General features: G+C 41.1%; 1 protein-coding gene across 7 annotated transcripts in view; it reads left to right on the forward strand.

Annotated features, from left to right (window-relative positions):
* Positions 1-18,280, forward strand: part of qkia (QKI, KH domain containing, RNA binding a) — a 75,141-nt gene that overhangs the window by 36,999 nt on the left and 19,862 nt on the right. For all 7 annotated transcript variants that reach the window (XM_020098027.2, XM_020098023.2, XM_069536529.1 and 4 more), the window contains exons 3-4: positions 100-216; positions 9,403-9,546. In XM_020098027.2, coding sequence (XP_019953586.1) covers positions 100-216; positions 9,403-9,546 — 261 coding nt within the window. The remainder of the gene's footprint in view (positions 1-99; positions 217-9,402; positions 9,547-18,280) is intronic.

An 18,280-nucleotide genomic window follows, 5' to 3' on the forward strand; every position in this document is an offset into this window, starting at 1 on the left:
CCATAGTCCAGTTCAAGATGGAACTGCAATTCAATGTACTGACATAAACATAGTTAAAATGTCTTAATCTCTCACTGGTTTGTTTCTCTGTATCCGCAGTATAATTTCGTGGGGAGAATCCTTGGCCCTCGGGGTCTCACAGCCAAACAGTTGGAAGCAGAGACGGGATGCAAAATCATGGTGCGAGGCAAGAGCTCCATGAGAGACAAGAAAAAGGTAAGGTCATCTGCATGGCTGTGTGCTCTTTGTATTATCTCTTTGTAATAATGTCACACTGTAGATTCCATTCACACAAGTAAAATAAAATAAAAACAAGACCAAACCAGCACACACTAAGCCCACTTTTTTCATTCCCCAAAAAGATTTATCGCCTTTCTTGAAATATTGCACAACAATGTGAAACTGGGAGGCACCGGGGCTGTCGCACAGAAACACACCACTAGCCCTGTAGCAACATGAGGAAGATGCCTGCACGCTTAATGCCTGCTGGCTGCATTCTGACATCTGATAGGGCCGTTTGCGAAACGCTGTGCAATGGAAAGTACAGAGGGCAGTGCTAAGTAAGACGGCCAAGGCCAGGGGCTACCTCTATTTCTGGACCCACTGATCTGATGTTGGAGTCATAAAAGGATAATGTGTGTGTATACGTATCCTGTGACCAAAGGGGTGAATCTTTTTTGCATTATTTAACCTGCAAAATGTCTATTTACACAAAACATTGTCAGTCTGCATTAGGAATTTCAGGCTTACCGACTGACTGTAGAATAATGTGGATGAGTCTGTCTTGTGACGTAGTTGTGTGTCCTTCCAGCCTAGAAATCTGACTCATGGCATATTTCAGTTTTGAATAAATAAATATCAAAATTGATCGGCCAGAGCAGACAATGATGAAAACCTAAACTTCTGCAACTTGTATTCCAGAGGTGTTCCAAATTGTGTCTGATCAGATTTGTTGACAGCAAATGGACAGTTTTTATGTCAAACATCCATGCCTGTTTTGCTCATGGGCTTCAGTCATGCTTTAGGCAGTTTTTCTGATTTTCTTTTTGGCATATTTTTGCTTTTTCTCCGTACCTCCCAGTTGCCCAGATTTGCCAGGAAGTGGTGCTATTTACATATGTCAGAAAAAGTAAATTTAATCTCTCTCAGTATGGGAATCACCTTCTCTACACATTCTCTCTCTCTCTCACACACACAGTCATACACATTTTTTCAGCTGAGTCATAATCTTAGAAGCTCCAGTTTGCTGCAGGGCCAACGTTTTCTTCCCTCTTTCTCTTTTATGGCTCTGTATTCGTATTTTAATTTCTATCTCTTCTCATTTCCCTCTGAGTGTGTTCATTATTACAGAACATGATTAAGACGTTCTGCCATGGTTCTTTCTTTGGAATTAGATCCAGAAGTAGTTAAATGGGAGTGAACACGCTCAAGCATGTATGAACCAGCTCTGCACAATTCAGTTGAATATTTACAAAAACACACATGAGCTGTTTGAAGAAGGAATGAAATTAATGGGAACATTTTAAAAACAACATAAATGCTTTTCTTTGCACGTTTGAAGTTAACTGAACAAGGCTTGAATCGAACTGTCCTCCAGTTAAAATTGCATTTTCTTTCCTCGCTACTTTCCCGTCTTTTACCCGTTGTGAGCGCTGGTTTATATATACACTGTAACATTAGGTTTACCTGGGGGAAAAAGATAATGAAAAAGACATTCAATTGTTTCCTGTTTATTTTTCCACTCTGTCTCCACACTAAGTAACATAAATCACTTTAAGGATACCTCGTTGTACCCCAAATGCTTTTGGATGGCTCCTGTGTGTCATAGCTGTGGCTCAGTTCCAGACAAAGCCTCAGCTGTAGCCTCCAGCCTCTGCATCCTCAGTCTCGGAATTTTCAGCTTGATGCCCTGTGGCAGTAAGGAAGCCGCCGCAGCAGCTTAGCCGGTGTGTTTATTCAGGATCCATTAGCTGCAGCGTTTTTATGCTCTCAATAATTCAGCTAGTTGCTCCCTCCTGGGCTGCACTGCCTGACGGGGAGTCAGCTCACTGGAGCTACGCAGTGGGAGAGAGTGGAGCAGTGACTGGGGGGACAGTGAAAGAGGATGAAGAATGTATAAAGAACAATGGCAAAGAGATTAAAAGCAGATCAAGTAGAAATATCTACTCTTGAGATTTCCATTGTTTTTATCATATTTAAATTTTTCCTACATATTACAGCTCATATTGTACACATACCGGCACTGAAATAACAATACAAATTTAGTCAGATTGTATCCCATAGTAATTTGTATGGACATTACTTTGGCTGCTGTCATTTAACTTTGCTCAAAAGTTCTTTTCAGTCCTGCAGCCACTTACCTGATATCCCTTAATCTTTTATGTTAGCCTTTCCTTTGTTAATCTCTGTCATGCACAGTATTTTCTAGTTTAGTCTATATTTTCTGGTTATAGTGGAGGCTACAACAGTGTCCATCTGTAGTTGCATGTAAACTTTAAACTCGGTCTCACTATAGTATGGTCACAGGAAAACCTTCATCTTCTATTTTAAGTCTTAGACATTAATAAGTCCATGTTAGTTTTAGTCGTGGTTTATAATTGACTCAATATTTTAGTCTAGTTTAACTCATGGCCAAGAACAAGCATTTACTCAAACTCCTTTAAAATAAGATTTCTTTGAACCGGTCTTAATATTTAAATCTGGATCGGATCGGTCCAATGCAAGCTTTCTCTTGTAATATGAGTCAATCAGAAAGGATCCGGAAAAAAGAAAACCCTTCACAATAGAAACAAACTTTGTACAAAAGCCCTGAAATAAATCTTACCTTAATGTTGTCCAGTTTTGTCAGACTGTGCAAGAAAGGTGTTGATTTTTATTCTGTAATTGATAGACCTTGTTTTGTTTATTATTGTGTTAAACAGTAAGTGTTTCTGATTTAAATTACAATTGAGATACATTTGTGAAGAAAATATGAAACGTAAACGTATTTGCGAACAAAATAATCACCAGTAGATTTTGCTTTCACTGATTCATTCCTGAAATGTGACTGAGCTACTGACAAAGTCTGTAGAGTAGCATGGTCCTACTGTTGCTGTTAGATAATGTTGCACCACAGCCCATAGTAGTTGGCTTTACATGTTTTTAAAAGTAACATTTAACATCTTAAATTTATTTCATCTTTTATGTGCTTTAAGGTGTCTCTTCAGGTTTGTTCTTCTTTTCTCCCGGTGATTTTGTAGCCGCGGGGTGTCTCTCCCGACAATCGAAAAGTCATTTTTGTTTCTGAGTTATATATGATACGGTCAAAATGTTACCCTGTTACTTTTTCCTTCTCTGTATTTTATGACCTGCAGCCATTGTACATAGCTTTGACCAGTCTAGTGCTCTTGTCTCTGCACTTGTGTGTTGTACTGCTGTTGTTAAAAAGATAATTCAGGGATACAGGAGGTGAAATGTGCAGCAAAGCCTTTGAAAGAACATTTGGATTATTATTGTCATTGTTTGAAAGAACACCAAAAAAACAGACTAATTCGAGTGTATTTTATTTTTTTAAATAACATTTTAGTCTTGTCGTTTTTAAAATGACATTGCCGTAGTTTTGGCAAAAATAATATCAACTCTAAAGAGGAACTATATTTGTTACAGTCAAACAAACTGTCAGTACTCAAACAATGCAGTATATTTATATAAAAAACATTTTCTGTAGCTTTCTTTAATTTAATCAGGATTAGATATTTATTTTGACCATAATGTGGGTATAACCAGCATAAGTTTGGGTGGACATGATGTTCAACTCAAATAGGAGGAGACAAGAGAGACTAACGTAGGATAATAACCTGTCCCCAGACTACACATCACACTCTGATCAAACAAGACTAAATGTAAGGTGAGAGTTACTGAGTAAGTGCAAGTACATTCCTGGGACTTATGTGGATGGAGACTTTTGGACATCTTTTTTTGACACTATTGTCAAACAGGATGGATCACACACAAATTCCCTCGAGAACTTTCCCTTTAAAGGTGTTTATGATGCCTCTAAACTCAGCCGTCCTCCAATCTCTTGTGGGTTTTTTCTCAATGTTGTGTTGTCTACAGCACTTTTCAGATGCAGCCCCCGGGGATGAAGCTTGCGAGTTCTGTCCTTTTTTGATGCTTATATAGGAAAGAGACTCCTTCTGGAGCCCTTTTCTAATCAAACTTTCATCTAATGTGGCAGCTTTAGTCTCCCTGGTTTTCAGTTTTACAGACATGATTAATGTGAAACAACAGCAGCAACAACAGCAATTAAATTAAAGGTACGTTATATCGACCACTGTTCAAATAGAATAGGCATCTCCCTCCCGTCTGCAAACACAATTCCTTGATTTCTTTTTTGGCTCCCAGACAGAGTAAGATTACAGAAAGCACCATAGACAGCTGTTTTAGTTTAAGCTAAACTAAATGTCCTTGCACTTTCTTTTTTCTTTCTTAATGTCCCGATACATTATACCTAAATTTGTGGTATCAGCACGGTCAATGGCTGAACAGCATAGGCCTCCGGCCCCAGCTCCGCTCCAGCTCTGCCAGCCAATAGACAGTGCAACACCACACATCTCCCACATTTTATTGCTTAAGAACTGGCAGCCTGTGACATTGGCAGTCAATATTTTCAACTTGATTGGCCCGTTGGCACTACAGCATGCAAGCCCACTTGTTAAAGTTAAGGCTGGCCCTTTTCCCTCATCTCTTTATTTCAAATTACTTGACCCAGCCCAAGTTAAAGCTCGCTTCTTCTTTATTAAGAATTTACAGGGAGCTATTAGGCTGATGAGAAAAGCAGAGCAGTGTCCAGGTAATACTTTTGGTGCCTCAGGGTTATTGGCTGAAAGTGGCTTGGGAGGGCAATAGGAGAATGTGATGGTTCAGGACATTCAGGGTGGTAAATAGCAGGAGGTGTAGCAACCGTTGCAGTGTGGTGTATTGGTGCTATAATTACTCCTGTTGGGGTGTGCTGTAATGTGGTTCCTTTTTCCAACACAGAGCTAAAAATCCTGACATTTCAGGGACCTGTTTACAAAGGGGAAGGAGGCTGCATGTCTGTGGCTGATCCGACAGGTGCTCTTTAGTGAGGCAGGTAGAAGTACAAAAACAAGATCCCAGAAGTCTCCCTGCATATTGAATATCTCAGACTGGCATGGAAAAAAAACTGTCACTCTGTCTTCAGGTGAAATAATATTATTATTTTATTTCTAAGCATCTCTGCAGAAAAACAGATCAATGTGTACAGACTCTAGGTCTTCATCAGGGTTTGACAAACACATCTGCTGGAATTGTATACTATTGTATATGACAGTAAAAAAAAAAAAACATACTTTATACAACCTTTTGGAATTGGATACTGTTGCCCATAGTTTCTCTTTTCAGATTCAAAGCTCTCTTCAAACCTTTTACGTAGTCTTATATTTTGTAAAAGTAATCTAAGCCAATGCCGTCAGTTGGCTAAAATCAGCAATATGTTTTATTATAATTAATTCTTCTTTTTGCCATGTATTTTATTTTGGTAAGCACTTTGTAACCTTGTTTACTTAATAGCTATGAATATAAAGTTATTATAATTAACCTGTAATGACCACAATTCCTATCCGGCTCTTTGCTGCATGTCTTCCCTGCTCTCTCCCCTCTTTCATGCTTGTGTCAAACAATTACCTCATTAAAAATTCTCCACTAAATGTGTTCATATTTGGGTTATTCTGTCTAGGAAAGTCTGATTTAGATTATTTATATTTTATTTTTTTTAAGGTTCATACAGGTGTTTGCTTCTTTTGCTATTCCCTCGGCTGCAAATAAAAGATCATCTTACATTAATATTTTCTATCACATGTCTTAATCGCAGCTGATTCGTCCTCTACACTCACACTTGTCCTCTCTTGTCCTTCCATGCTCCTGCAGCTGCACCTGTTTGCTCTGCTGGCATTTAGCCTAGGTTGCATCGACCCCAGTCGGGAACGTCCTTTTGAATCAAAGGAGAGCAGGAGAGGCAGAGTTGAAACAGTGCAAATAGTTTCATTTATGAGTGTTAAAGTGCAACACTGCCAGGACAAAATTGTAGCACCACATAATCCAAAATCCCATTGAAGCAGCAGGCTGGTTTATTAAGCGGGACTGACCTTCAGCCACAACACCAAGGATTGAAAGCTCTGCGTCTGCAAATGTGCACCCTGTTATGTGTCCTTTGAGCTTCAGGGGTATACCCGACCCTGTACGCTGACTTCCCCGTGGATGCGGACTGGCAAAATGATGGCACCAACAGGATCAATAACATGTATAAACAGCCAGATTGAACTGCCACTCATTTTTTTAAGTGCAACCTAAAAAGGGATGGGAGGGTCAGAAGAAAATGAGGGTCATCTATTTTTGTAACCTCTTTGAATGTGGTGTCATCCATGTTAAGAATTGAGGTCTTAAAGTTTATTGGACTCAAGCTTCAGGGCGTGAAAGCCGGGAGGCAAACAGGTGTTCTACAGATGATCGAAGTCAGGCAACATTATAGACAAGCGGCCTTTTCCCTCTGATCCTATTCTCAGATGTTGTTTCTAGATGCAGTATCTGTGCTATTTTTTCATGCTACATATTTTTGCCAAAACAGATTACTCTCTGGTATGTGGTTATTGCCACGGCATTTGATGTAAGCCAGCATGGACGTTCTCTTCAAAGCCCTTCCCAGTGTTGCCTCTGGCGCTCACCTCACCTCTTCTCTTTCGTCGTCACCCCCCCATTCCCTGAGCAACAGTGGCCCCTACAGCCACAAGCAGCCTACAAGTCTTTTAACTGATCTACAGGTAGGCGTTGCTCTAGAACACGTTGGGCCTGATTTCAGCAGTTGAAGCGACTATCACTTCTCAAAACTTGTACCAGCTCAACAAACATACATAGTGCAACACCAGGCGTTCAGGGCGCAGAGTGGCAGTGAAAGAGGCCCCCATATTACAAGTCAATGTACCATCAAAAGGATTTTAAGGTGTCATTTCATTTTAAGGTACAATAGCTGCATAACGTTGCTTCAGGTTACAATCTGTCAGTGTGTTTTTACCGCGTGCTCTCATAGTGCCCTGCATGCAGAGTCAGCCTTCATGGTCTGTCTGTCCGTCCATTCATAGAAAATGCTGAGTCACCGTCCAGTCCCCATGTCCCTTAATAGGCCATAAGCAAACAGCCATGGTGAAATAATGGGATGACTGCTGAAACGAGGCCCTCCCCCTGTGTGGAAAAGGGGAAACGAGAGTGGAATATTGAACTCTCTCTCTCTCTCTCTGTGTGTGTGTGTGTGTGTGTGTGTGTGTGTGTGTGTGTGTGTGTGTGTGTGTGTGTGTGTGTGTGTGTGTGTGTGTGTGTGTGTGTGTGTGTGTGTGTGTGTGTGTGTGTAAAGAGCAGTGCCATGGCAACAGCTCTCTGTGGAGTAGAAAGCAGGTGGGTGGCACTCCGCTTAGGCTCTAAGCTCTGTGTGTGCGTATGAGCCCCTTCTTACTTTGTTGTGCTTACGGAGTGTACCGAAATCATGTCAGGTGGACCCCCTGTAAAGCACTGCAATGCATTGTTTGTAATTAGACAACCTCACAGTGCTCTCAAATGAGCAGTCCTCTGAAGTTGAGGTGGTATGTGCGGGTGGGGATAAACAACACAGTGTTCCTCAACAGTCTTTACAAACTGCACCAACAGCAGGTGGGAGAAACCTGGGATGCAGTTGACTGCTTGAGTTGCTGACCTCCTTCGCAAAAGGAAATCACAACTCTGATTTAGAGACTTTCGGCTATAATCAAGTGGATTTTCCCATTTAAATTTTCATGAAGTCATTCAAATAACATTGTAACACTGTTATCTCTTGTATTGATGTTTTAATGTGGTGTCACACATCAGAGAATCACCCTAGACCCGATCCCTTAAACTCAGACAGTAGTAGTCAGCTTTCAAACCGCTGACTTTCATGACTGTGGAGTGATGTGAGATACAACCTCAAAAAGCTTTTAGAGCATTCTTAGTGACTCTACTCTGATATAGTTAACCATAATTTTTTTAACTATGTGTGAAAGTATTCTCACACAGTGGCAAGAATGTGTTAAATGTTCCAAATTTGTAATTCTGTCAATGCTAACTGGCTTGCACTTGCAATCTGTTTGTTCAAATTTTCCCCACTGAGGAGTACCTGTCACATGATGCACAATTATGATCTCTTTTAAGACTTGAGTCTTTTTTATAAATGTTGCTTTAGAAATAATATTAGTTGCAGAACTTCACTTTAGCATCTTTAACCACATGTGACGGTGGACAAACACACCCAAGGCAGTGCTCATGCAAATGTTGTATGTTTTGATCATTTTCTTATGATGGTAATCAAACGAGCACCATTGCTATTTTCTCATATCTAAGAATACTATATTACCTCCCAACCCTGTTTGGAAATACTTTGGATTTTGGTCATTACGTGGTATATTTTTGGTACTTTAATGTTGTATGCAAGCTTCGAAGCTACAGCTAACCGAGAATTCAAGCACTAAAAGATCCAGAACATCTCAAAAATATGCACACAGCTGAGCCGGGCTGGATGAATCTAACACCACCAAAAGATGTTATGTTGAGATAAATGCATCTATGTATCAGTTTGCCCTCTTATTGACAAAACATTTAAACGGTTTGAAGCTATGCATTTGTTTGGAATGATTAATCAAATATCATTGGCCAATTTTGCCAGTCCTTCTGTGCACCATTTCCCAAACCCAGCCTCCCACGTTCAAAATATTGCATTATAATGTTAAAAGGCTGTTGAACAGTGATGTTTTGGATACGACCCATTTTGCCTTCGCCTTAGCTGTAGTGCTACAATTTGGCCTTCTGTGAGTGCTTTGGCGCTGCCTTTTCAGTGGGAAAAACAACTCCCTCAGAGAGCCATTGTTACTTGGACTGTATTGTCCACACACACATACAAGTCAGTGTACCTCCACACACAATCCTGCAGCTCTTTCAACCCTTCCCATTCTCTCTTACCCTTTTCCAAGCTCTTTCCATGCATTCATACCCGTTACGTTGGTGTGATTTAAAATCCCCATCCACATCTCTCTGATCCCTCCATTCATCTATCTTTCACTGATATTAATTGCTGCAGGGCTAGCTGTCGACTTTGTCTTTGTGAAGCGAGGGATCTATTAAAGAAGGTGTCCTTTCAAAGTTAAAGTTAAATAGCTGACTAAAGGGCCCCTACTGTCATCCAGCTTCTCTTCAGGAAGAGAAGACAAGGGCCCTGCCGTCCTCTGTGTATTACCGCCTCCTGCCTGTGCTTACTTCCTTTATGCTATGTTACTGTACGGGTGCTCCAGCACACCCACACTGTTACACTCACAGTCAACTCTTGCTTTTCCTCTCTTTGTCCAGGAGGAGCAGAACAGAGGAAAGCCGAACTGGGAACACCTTAATGAAGACCTTCACGTCCTGATCACAGTGGAGGACACACAGGCCAGAGCTGAGATCAAGATGAGGAGAGCAGTGGAGGAGGTCAAGAAGCTCCTCGTACCTGCTGTGAGTTTATACCATACACATGCTCATATACACATTACACATGCAACAGTAGCACCTTATGGACCAATGGGATATTTAATTCTCTCCACATGTATAGTTTCCAAGGCAGTTGCTGTAGAAGAGATGGCTTAACATGATATCAGGTGCATTTATGCTGAGACAAGTCTTTCCATGTTCCGCTATTTAAGTGTGAATAATTGGAGAATGGGGCTAGGTATGGCACAGCACCTCCATCCCACTGTTAGCATCCTGTTTACTTCCACATATAGACCAGGAGAACAGGTTGACTTCACCCCCACTGTGGTGGAAAAACATAGCTAGCTGCACCTCCTGTGACTGCCACATTTTATCTCAGCTTACCTTCTGCCCCAGCTTCCTGTACACTGTGCCACTGGTGATAGCTGCTGCTAGCTGCTGCTAGTGTTTTGGCACGTGGTGTGTATTTTTCCATGTTAACTGTGGTGACCAGGTGGGCGGGGCAGCTGAAGGCCCAGATTTGCCATCAGTTCAGGCCTGGGTGGTCTGCGGAAATGAGACCAGCCAATGCCACGCAAGGTTAAACAAGGGGTGTGGTGTCACTAGAATTATGATGCTGTAAAGCTGCCTTCCTTTATAGACTTCATCCTGTAAATGCTCACATGTCTGGAGGAGAAATAAATGCACTTAAGCTAGTTTTTACCTTACATGTAGCTGCACAGCAGTTCAATCTATCGGCCTGTAATGTTTCAGTAGCAGAATAATGATGCTTTTTACAACCTTGGGCAAGTGACACCTCAAGAAATGCACCCCCTTAAATTGTATACAAATACACAAAGATTAGAAGCAATGAAACTGTGGAACGATAGCACATTTATTTGACATTGTAAGAGTTCTGTCTAAACCCCTCAGCATGATAATGTAGGCCAACTTTGATATGGCTAAATCTACAGCTTTGAACTGTAACTTCTTGTTCACCTGAAGTGCACATGTAAGATCTGACACAAGAGGTGCATTCATGTTGTGCTCGTCTGTCTAGTATAAGAGTCTCTTTTTGTCTGTCTCATCCAGGCCTTAGCCCAGCCTGACAATGCGGAAAGAACTTCGGTTCACATCCTTGTGTTTAAGGATTGCTTGTCTCTGCTCAGCCTACCTGTCACTTCTTTACCCACTTGTTATGATTCTAAGTGCAGGAGTGTTTCAGATTTTCACAGCCTGTATTTACACACAAAGGATGTTGCTTACACATGCATGCAAATATGTGTGTGCTCACACACAAAATTCAAGGATGAAGCTTTCCCTGGATGCAACAATGTTCTAAAGACTGATACAGAATGAGTCACTGTGAACACACACGCACACACGCACACCCACAAACAAAACCGCTTTTGGCGTCCATTTAAGCCAATGACAGCTCGCTGCAGCTAACACTCATCTGAATGGAGTGCCACAAAAATAGCGTCCTGACTCGTCTGGAATTCTCTGTGCATTTCACAGCCCAACATGAGCTTTAAAGATTGTCTAGAGATTCAGTACCTGAACCTTGTTGTGGGTTAAGAAGACACTCTCACTTTTATGCCTCAAACACAAGAAAAGCAGCTTCCAACTCTTTAGAGACACTAATGAAATTTCACCCATAAAAAGTTTCACTCTACCCTTAATTCAAATCAGAGTTTTATAGAACTAATTAATGACCCGTTGCAGACCACCGAAGGCCATTTTCCTTCAAGGAAAGCATCTTTGTTCATTTAAATGTAATGAAAAGATCCGTCCATTAGACGGATAATATGTCTTTTTTGGGCCCATCAAAGGAACCTATAAATAATTTGATTCTTGACGAATAAAATGTCCCTGCCTTGTTTTATGATGTAATAATTTCAAAGGCCCATTTGTCTTGGTTGTCTTTGTTTGTACAGTCCAAACATTGAAAGCAAAAGTATATGTTTAATTAATATTGAACAATTGAACAATCAGAGATTTAACTAACTGAAGGTTTTGTTGTGAACACAACCTTCCGTTCTGCTTTCAGGAATCCACCTCTTAATGCACACTGCCACAATGGCCTGTCACTGACCCAGGGTATGACGAATTGAATATCAATAGAAGTGACATAGTTTCAATACGGCAGAGGAAGCGTCAAGTTGTCCCATCCCTGAATGTTCGGTTTGTGCATTATCTACCCATGAACCCCCTGGGGCTCTACGTTTTCTTCATGTCCATTACCATGCAGACGTCACGAGTGGGTGGGCAGTTGAGCTGGCTGACAGTTATGCCCTTTATCATGCTAAACTAAATTGGATTAAATTATGGACGTGCTGGGTACGCACTGTTCTAATGAAGGGCATCTTCTCCACTTTTGGCACCATAAAATCGCCTTTATTAAATCGCACGGGAAACAAAATGAGGTCATGCTTTTTATTCCCTTTCAAGGAACAGGCTTTAGTTGTCAGCCAGCAAGTGAAACCAAGAGAGAGGAGAGTATGATAAAGTAAAAGTTGTTTTGTCTGCAAACCTGCCGATAAATGGAAGTTAAAAGCTATAATAATGATTCTTTTGCTTTTAAATAATCGTATAATTGACTCAAGTGGGATAAGAAACAATGATGTCTGGCAGGGAAAAACTCAACCAGTTCAGTTAAACTCACTGTGACATAACAGTGAGAACTTTAGAGTTTATTTCTGTGATAATGGAATTATATACAGAATATTGTTATGCAGTAATGTTTTATTTGATCATAAAAGTTGTAGTTAATTCTAACGACTGTTTGTTTTATATTAGCAATATACACTTATTACACGTTGGCATTGTTTTCAGAAAGTTATAGGACCAACCATGTTACTGATAAAGACTCATGAGTATGTTGCAAATACATTTTGTCTGTGTCTACATCCATCATCAGAATTTCATCAGTTGACATGTTAGCAGAGCAAATATTGACAGATGTGTAACACCCTGTCCATGACTACTCCTTAATAAAAGATTGATTGACAGTTGTAATACGAGCACTGACAGGTAGTATTAAAGGTGCACACTCATCCTCTTTGCCCCTCCGTAGCGTTCGTTTGCACCTTGTTCCTGTGAACCTTTCAACTCTCTGTGAACCTGGAGCAGGGGAACATCGGGGAGTTTAGAGAGACACAGCGAGGCAGAGAGAGATGGGTGGGAGAGCTTGATTGAGCTACTCTTTCAAGTGTGGATTTACTCCACTGATCCTGCCCTAGTGTGCACACATTAGCACACACTAGCACACGCATGGATACGCTAGCCCAGAAAAATGCTTCCACATGCATACACACACACACACTGAATAAAATGCTCTGCTTATCCCTGGAGTCCTTGGTTAAGGCCCTCAAACGAAACCAGCAGTAGAGCCCCACTGCACTTTAGGTAACCTTCACTCGTCTACTTTCAGAGTTTTATGAATAAACCGCAAACTATTTCATTCTACTTCTTCTCTCCATCTCCTGATGGGCTGAACTGCTATAATGACTGATGTGATGGTCACTATTGTCCTGTGATTGCTAGCAGACACTGGTCAGTTTTGAAAGAGGCAGAAAAGCAGAGTTATGTATATGCCATGATTATGACATATTGAATGATGTTGCAATCACAAGTAACAATCAGCCTTCATCATCTGACATGTAAAGAGACACCCTTTAAAGTTCAGATCAAGGAATTACCCCTGCATGTTGAAAATGAAGTCATTGTGAGGAGTTGTGCCCATGTAAAACAAAACTTGGAAAGCAAACACAGAAGTTATTCTCCTGTGACGACTCTGGGCCTAAGAACTTAATGCACATTACGTTTTTTAAATCAAGCTGGCTTTTGGCTTTAGAGCACTTTCTATTTAATCCACATTTAAAGGCCAAACACGTGTCAGCAAAAACATTTAATAGGATATCTCAACCGAGAATCACTTGGGGCAAAAAACCTCTTTTGTATCCCTCTGTATGGGTTGAAACATTTAAGCATGTTGCACCTCTGTGCTATTAAATTGTGTCAGAATTTTTATCAGTGATAAATGAGAGAAAAACTACTGCAGCATCCGTTGTTGGTGACTAGTGAGGAGGAAAACCACAAGCTGCCATGCAGAAGTACTTTGCGTGAAGGCTTTGAGAAATGCAACATCATGAGGAACAGATAACACTTTTCATTTGTGTATGTGTTTATACAACCTTATTGTGTGTCTATTTATGCATTATTCACACATGTGCTCATTTAAGTAGCTGTGATTGACAGGTGTATGCACTGGACATTGTTGTGGCTATAATAAATTCTCGTTTGTCCTCTCTGGTCACAGCACCTTTGAGGGGCTTATGGGAGAATGACAGACAGGTGGAAAATTGTACAAGGCCATCTGAGTCCATACAAAAACCTTGTCCTTTAGTAACCCTCAGGGCTTTTCCCTGAAGATGCTTTTTCCTAATAAATAGATATAGAGCTTATCTTTGTGTTTGCAATATGCTTTTAGGCACAAGCATAGAAGCAGCCTTTCTCTTTCAGACAAATGAAGGACTTTTCATGCTTAACTTTGTCCACACCAGTCTGTTGTCATCATATTATGTCATAGGCTTAACACGCGTCTTCATGCTTAATGTGCCTGAAGATCAAAGAGGTCCTGTATGCTCTTTGGCTGTTTTCTTTGTCTAGCATTTGTCTTTAAAATTCTGGCGTGTTGTAATTATGACGGTACAATGGCTTTGACCTTGCTGTTATTTTCACTGATACTGTCGCTGATTTAGGAAATAAAGCATATAATTAAGTTACATTCCTCTTTGATTTTGTACTGTGAAAATCCTAAACAGGCTTAATCCTTAAATGTAAATGTAAACATGTTACCCTGGAGACTCACTCCTGGTACAGCACCTCATCCTTTCTGAGCTCAGAGTAATTTTTATATCCAAGTAAAAATGTCTCTGGTGAGAATTCTGTTGATTCTTGTCTATAGCGATTTATTTATCCAATATTTTATATAGATGTTTAACTTGACCTGGAATGACTGGTTAATGATGATGTAAAGCAGAGGTGGATAGTCCTATAACTCAGAACTAAAGCCGGTTTGTTTAAGCTATATGAGATTGTGGGAAACATTAAGAGAAGTAGCCTCTCTAGCCTTGAATTTCTTAACACAGACACACCAACACACAAACACTTACAGAGCATCTGAGGGAGTAGTGCATAGGTTTTAAGGGAACAGCACATGGAAGAAGAAAGAGTCAGTTGGCACTGGGGCACTTTGACCCTGGATAGCCAAGTGCACGTCTCCCTGAATGAAACTGTCATTGCTGAGAACAAAGTGAGCATGGTAGCAGCCTGAGCAGACCAGTGGCCTCGAGCAGTTCTCTCCATTTGCAACACAGTAGGAACCTAGTCCTCCTTTCTTGATCCAGCTCACTGCTCCCACTTGTGCTCCAACCCCCTCGTCTTCCCTCAATCTCCCTTTTACCCCTTTTTTAAGGTCTTTTTTTGGTATTTTCTCATTTGTGTTGTTCCCCTCCACATTATGGAAATTAAGAGATGGTTTCACTGTTCCACTTTTCTTGTAGTTTTATAAATGCCTTGGCAGTGGCTGGCGAAGTGAGAGCTCTACATCAATTGCCATGTTTGGCTCACCAGCCTCTTTGTAGTCCCTCTAGGCCAAGACTAAGTTTCTCTTCTGGGCAAACCTGTGTGTCCCTTTGTTCTTGTTCCAGTCTCTTGCTCTCCTGAGCCCGAGTCTACCGATCTGATTTTTTTCTCCTCCCCTACTTTTCGCTCTGCCATGGATCACCATTGAGGAAGGACATTCAGTAGGTTGTGTTTTTTTTAAGGCAGACAGATGGACTTTAATGGAAGCCAAGTTTGCAGATCTGCGGGGTGTTGTGTCTGTACTTGGCAGTAGTAGTTGCAGAGTGCTATGTTCGCAGTGCCATCAGAACCACTCATACAGGAAAGGCACAGGGAGAAGATGACGCAGAACAGTGAAAATCTGTTCGAGGCAGCAGTGCACTGATTTTGCAATCAATAAACTTCCTTTTTGTTTTTCTTTCAATTTCTTTCTAGCTCTCCCTCTCCCATCTCTCTGTCAGCAATGTATGACAAATGAGTACAAAACACCATCTGGCTGCATCCATCCATGTGTGCCTCTCCAATTAATGATGTTTATTCTCTGTTAGGCCTACCTATCACTACCATTCTACTCTTATTTACTCCTAATCAACACCCCTTCACGTCCCCTCTTAAGTCCTCTGTCATGCATGATATCCAGCCATATCCATAATAAGAAGCTTACGTTTGTCAGTGAGCCGGATTTTATTGGCTTGGTTGATGCAATGCTCTGCAACAGGCGTCACTTTCAACCATGGTGCCATTAGTAAAAAATCTGCAACCTAATGGTTGCACAATGTGGGGGATTATTTCCTAGAAAAAAGGTTGAGGTGTGATGAAAGTGGTTTTCTGTCCATTATTCTTGGACATCTAAACCTGTTTTCAGACATAAAAACGACTGCAAAAATTGTGTGTGGGCATTTTCCGGATTCAGACACATTCACAACAGGAAAATGTCCAGAACTTTCAGGCAAGTGGGAGTGCCTGGGTAGATCATGCAGGAGGAAGGACGGTTGGCAATTCTCACATACACATAGCCCCATTTTCAGGAACATTTCTGAAAACAGCTTTAGATTGTCCCTTACTAATTCTGTCTGCAAGGCCTGCGTCACAACTGCGAGTAAAGTTGGTGTATAGTAAAAGCTACAACACTTGTCCTTGTCCCCTGTGCTGCATGATTGTATGTACAGTGTATGTAACTGTGATGAATAACAAAAGTAGCTGTTATCTCACTATGGCAGCAAGCTCAAGTAGACCTTGCAGGCAGGCAGTAGGTAGTTCTTAGTCAACCTGGCAGCCTCACTTTCCCTGTGGGTTGTTATTACCTTCATCAGGCTAATGAAGGAGCTGGATTGGATCATATTAACCTCCTGATCTCCACCTCCCAGGACACCACAGTTACAACAGTCTGGACTGCACCGTTTGCTGCTGCTGCTGCTGCTGCTGCTGTTGCTGTGTGTGTGTGTGTGTGTGTGTGTGTGTGTGTGTGTGTGTGTGTGTGTGTGTGTGTGTGTGTGTGTGTGTGTGTGTGTGTGTGTGTGTGTGTGTGTGTGTGTGTGTGTGTGAAGCTGTCCCACCTGCACGTATTCGCTGCATCTCCCTCATGAATGTTAATCATCTTTTTAATTGGCTTCCTTGACTTAGTGACCTCTGCTTGAGACGGCAAGTCTGCATCACTACGTTCCATTCAGTGCTTTTAAGGCTGTGTTCTTTCTTTGCCTGTCGTATGTCTGGGTGTGTGTGTTAGATTGGAGCTGGCTATCCGCAGTGTGACCATAGCCCCAACAATGTTCTTGTCCTCCACTTTCATCATTATCCACCTTGACATCATCACACACTTTGCACTCATTTATCCAGCCTTTTGGTCTGTCCATACCTGTTAATACATCGGAGACAGGTCCTTGTAAAAGGAGAGCAAACACTTTAACTGTCTGATGTATAAATCACCTCCGATTAATGATCTACAGGTGATAAGTGGGTAATTGGAATTGACCACTTAAACTGCTTCACCACAGGAAACAGATGTGGCTTTTCCGACACTTATGCCAATAATGATCACTACCACAGAACGTTTGATTGGTTAGTGTGACCATGTATAGCCATGTCAGGTGAAACAGTATTCACTCAACCATACACCCTGACATTAATATATCCGCTCCTAACAGCCTTTCATCAAGAACAGTTTGGTTACATAAATTACCAGGTAGCCAGGGTCCTGCAGCACCCCCGACACCAAAACAACAGTAAAATGCTTTGCTTCTTTCAATGTTGGCATTAAGTTCAAACACCTGAAAGGAGGTACATGCAGGACCCGGCCTGGCATCCAAATCCACCAGTACATAATGGGTTGAAAATAGATTGTCACACACACAAGCAGATCCATTACCCGGAGGAACCACACATGAAAACCGAAAATGATTGGCAAGAGAATCTGGGAGCAATTTTTTTTATTTTTTTATTTTTTTTACCTCTGTGCCTTTTCAAGAGGATGCAAATACAGGAGAGAATATATTTGTATTATTATTGTGAGTTGCTTTGTAAAAAAAGCCTCTACCAAATGAGTGAATGTATGATTATCACTATAATATACACACACTCAGCAACACAGTCTTTTGGCCATGATTTCAGAGGACATTACATTAACTTTAGCTACTGCCTAACCCAAACCTTGTCATATAACCTTAACTTAAATCTGACCCTAACCTTTTTTCTGCAGTGGACTATTTGTCTGCACTTAGTCACATTCAGCAACGGAACAATGTGTAGTCGTTTTGCAGAAGAAGGTAACATTGAAATGCCCCAGTTTACATTATTCATAATGTATTATCAAGTTAGGCAGACAAACCCTGACATTTTCCTCTATTGTCAAGTCCCCACTTCATGCATTGAGCTAAAAGTTAGCTTGCTTTGCATTCAAAGTGATGCCTTCTTTGATTGATTTTCTTTACGCATGTTCTGCAGACAAGGTGACCATCTTCTATCAAGTTTCCCTGCTTACTTAAAAAAACAAAAATTAGACCGCACTTGAGACTTTATGTTCTTAGAAGCCTAAAAAATCTGTTACTGCCTTCTGCCAAGTTCTCAGTGATGCAAAGCACCCAGGTTGCATGCTGTGTCTGCATTTGTGAGACTGTCTGGAGAGTGGGATAGTCAAACACAGTTTTATGATAAT

The sequence above is a fragment of the Paralichthys olivaceus genome, chromosome 12, assembly GCF_024713975.1.
Source record: "Paralichthys olivaceus isolate ysfri-2021 chromosome 12, ASM2471397v2, whole genome shotgun sequence".
Lineage (NCBI taxonomy): Eukaryota > Metazoa > Chordata > Actinopteri > Pleuronectiformes > Paralichthyidae > Paralichthys > Paralichthys olivaceus.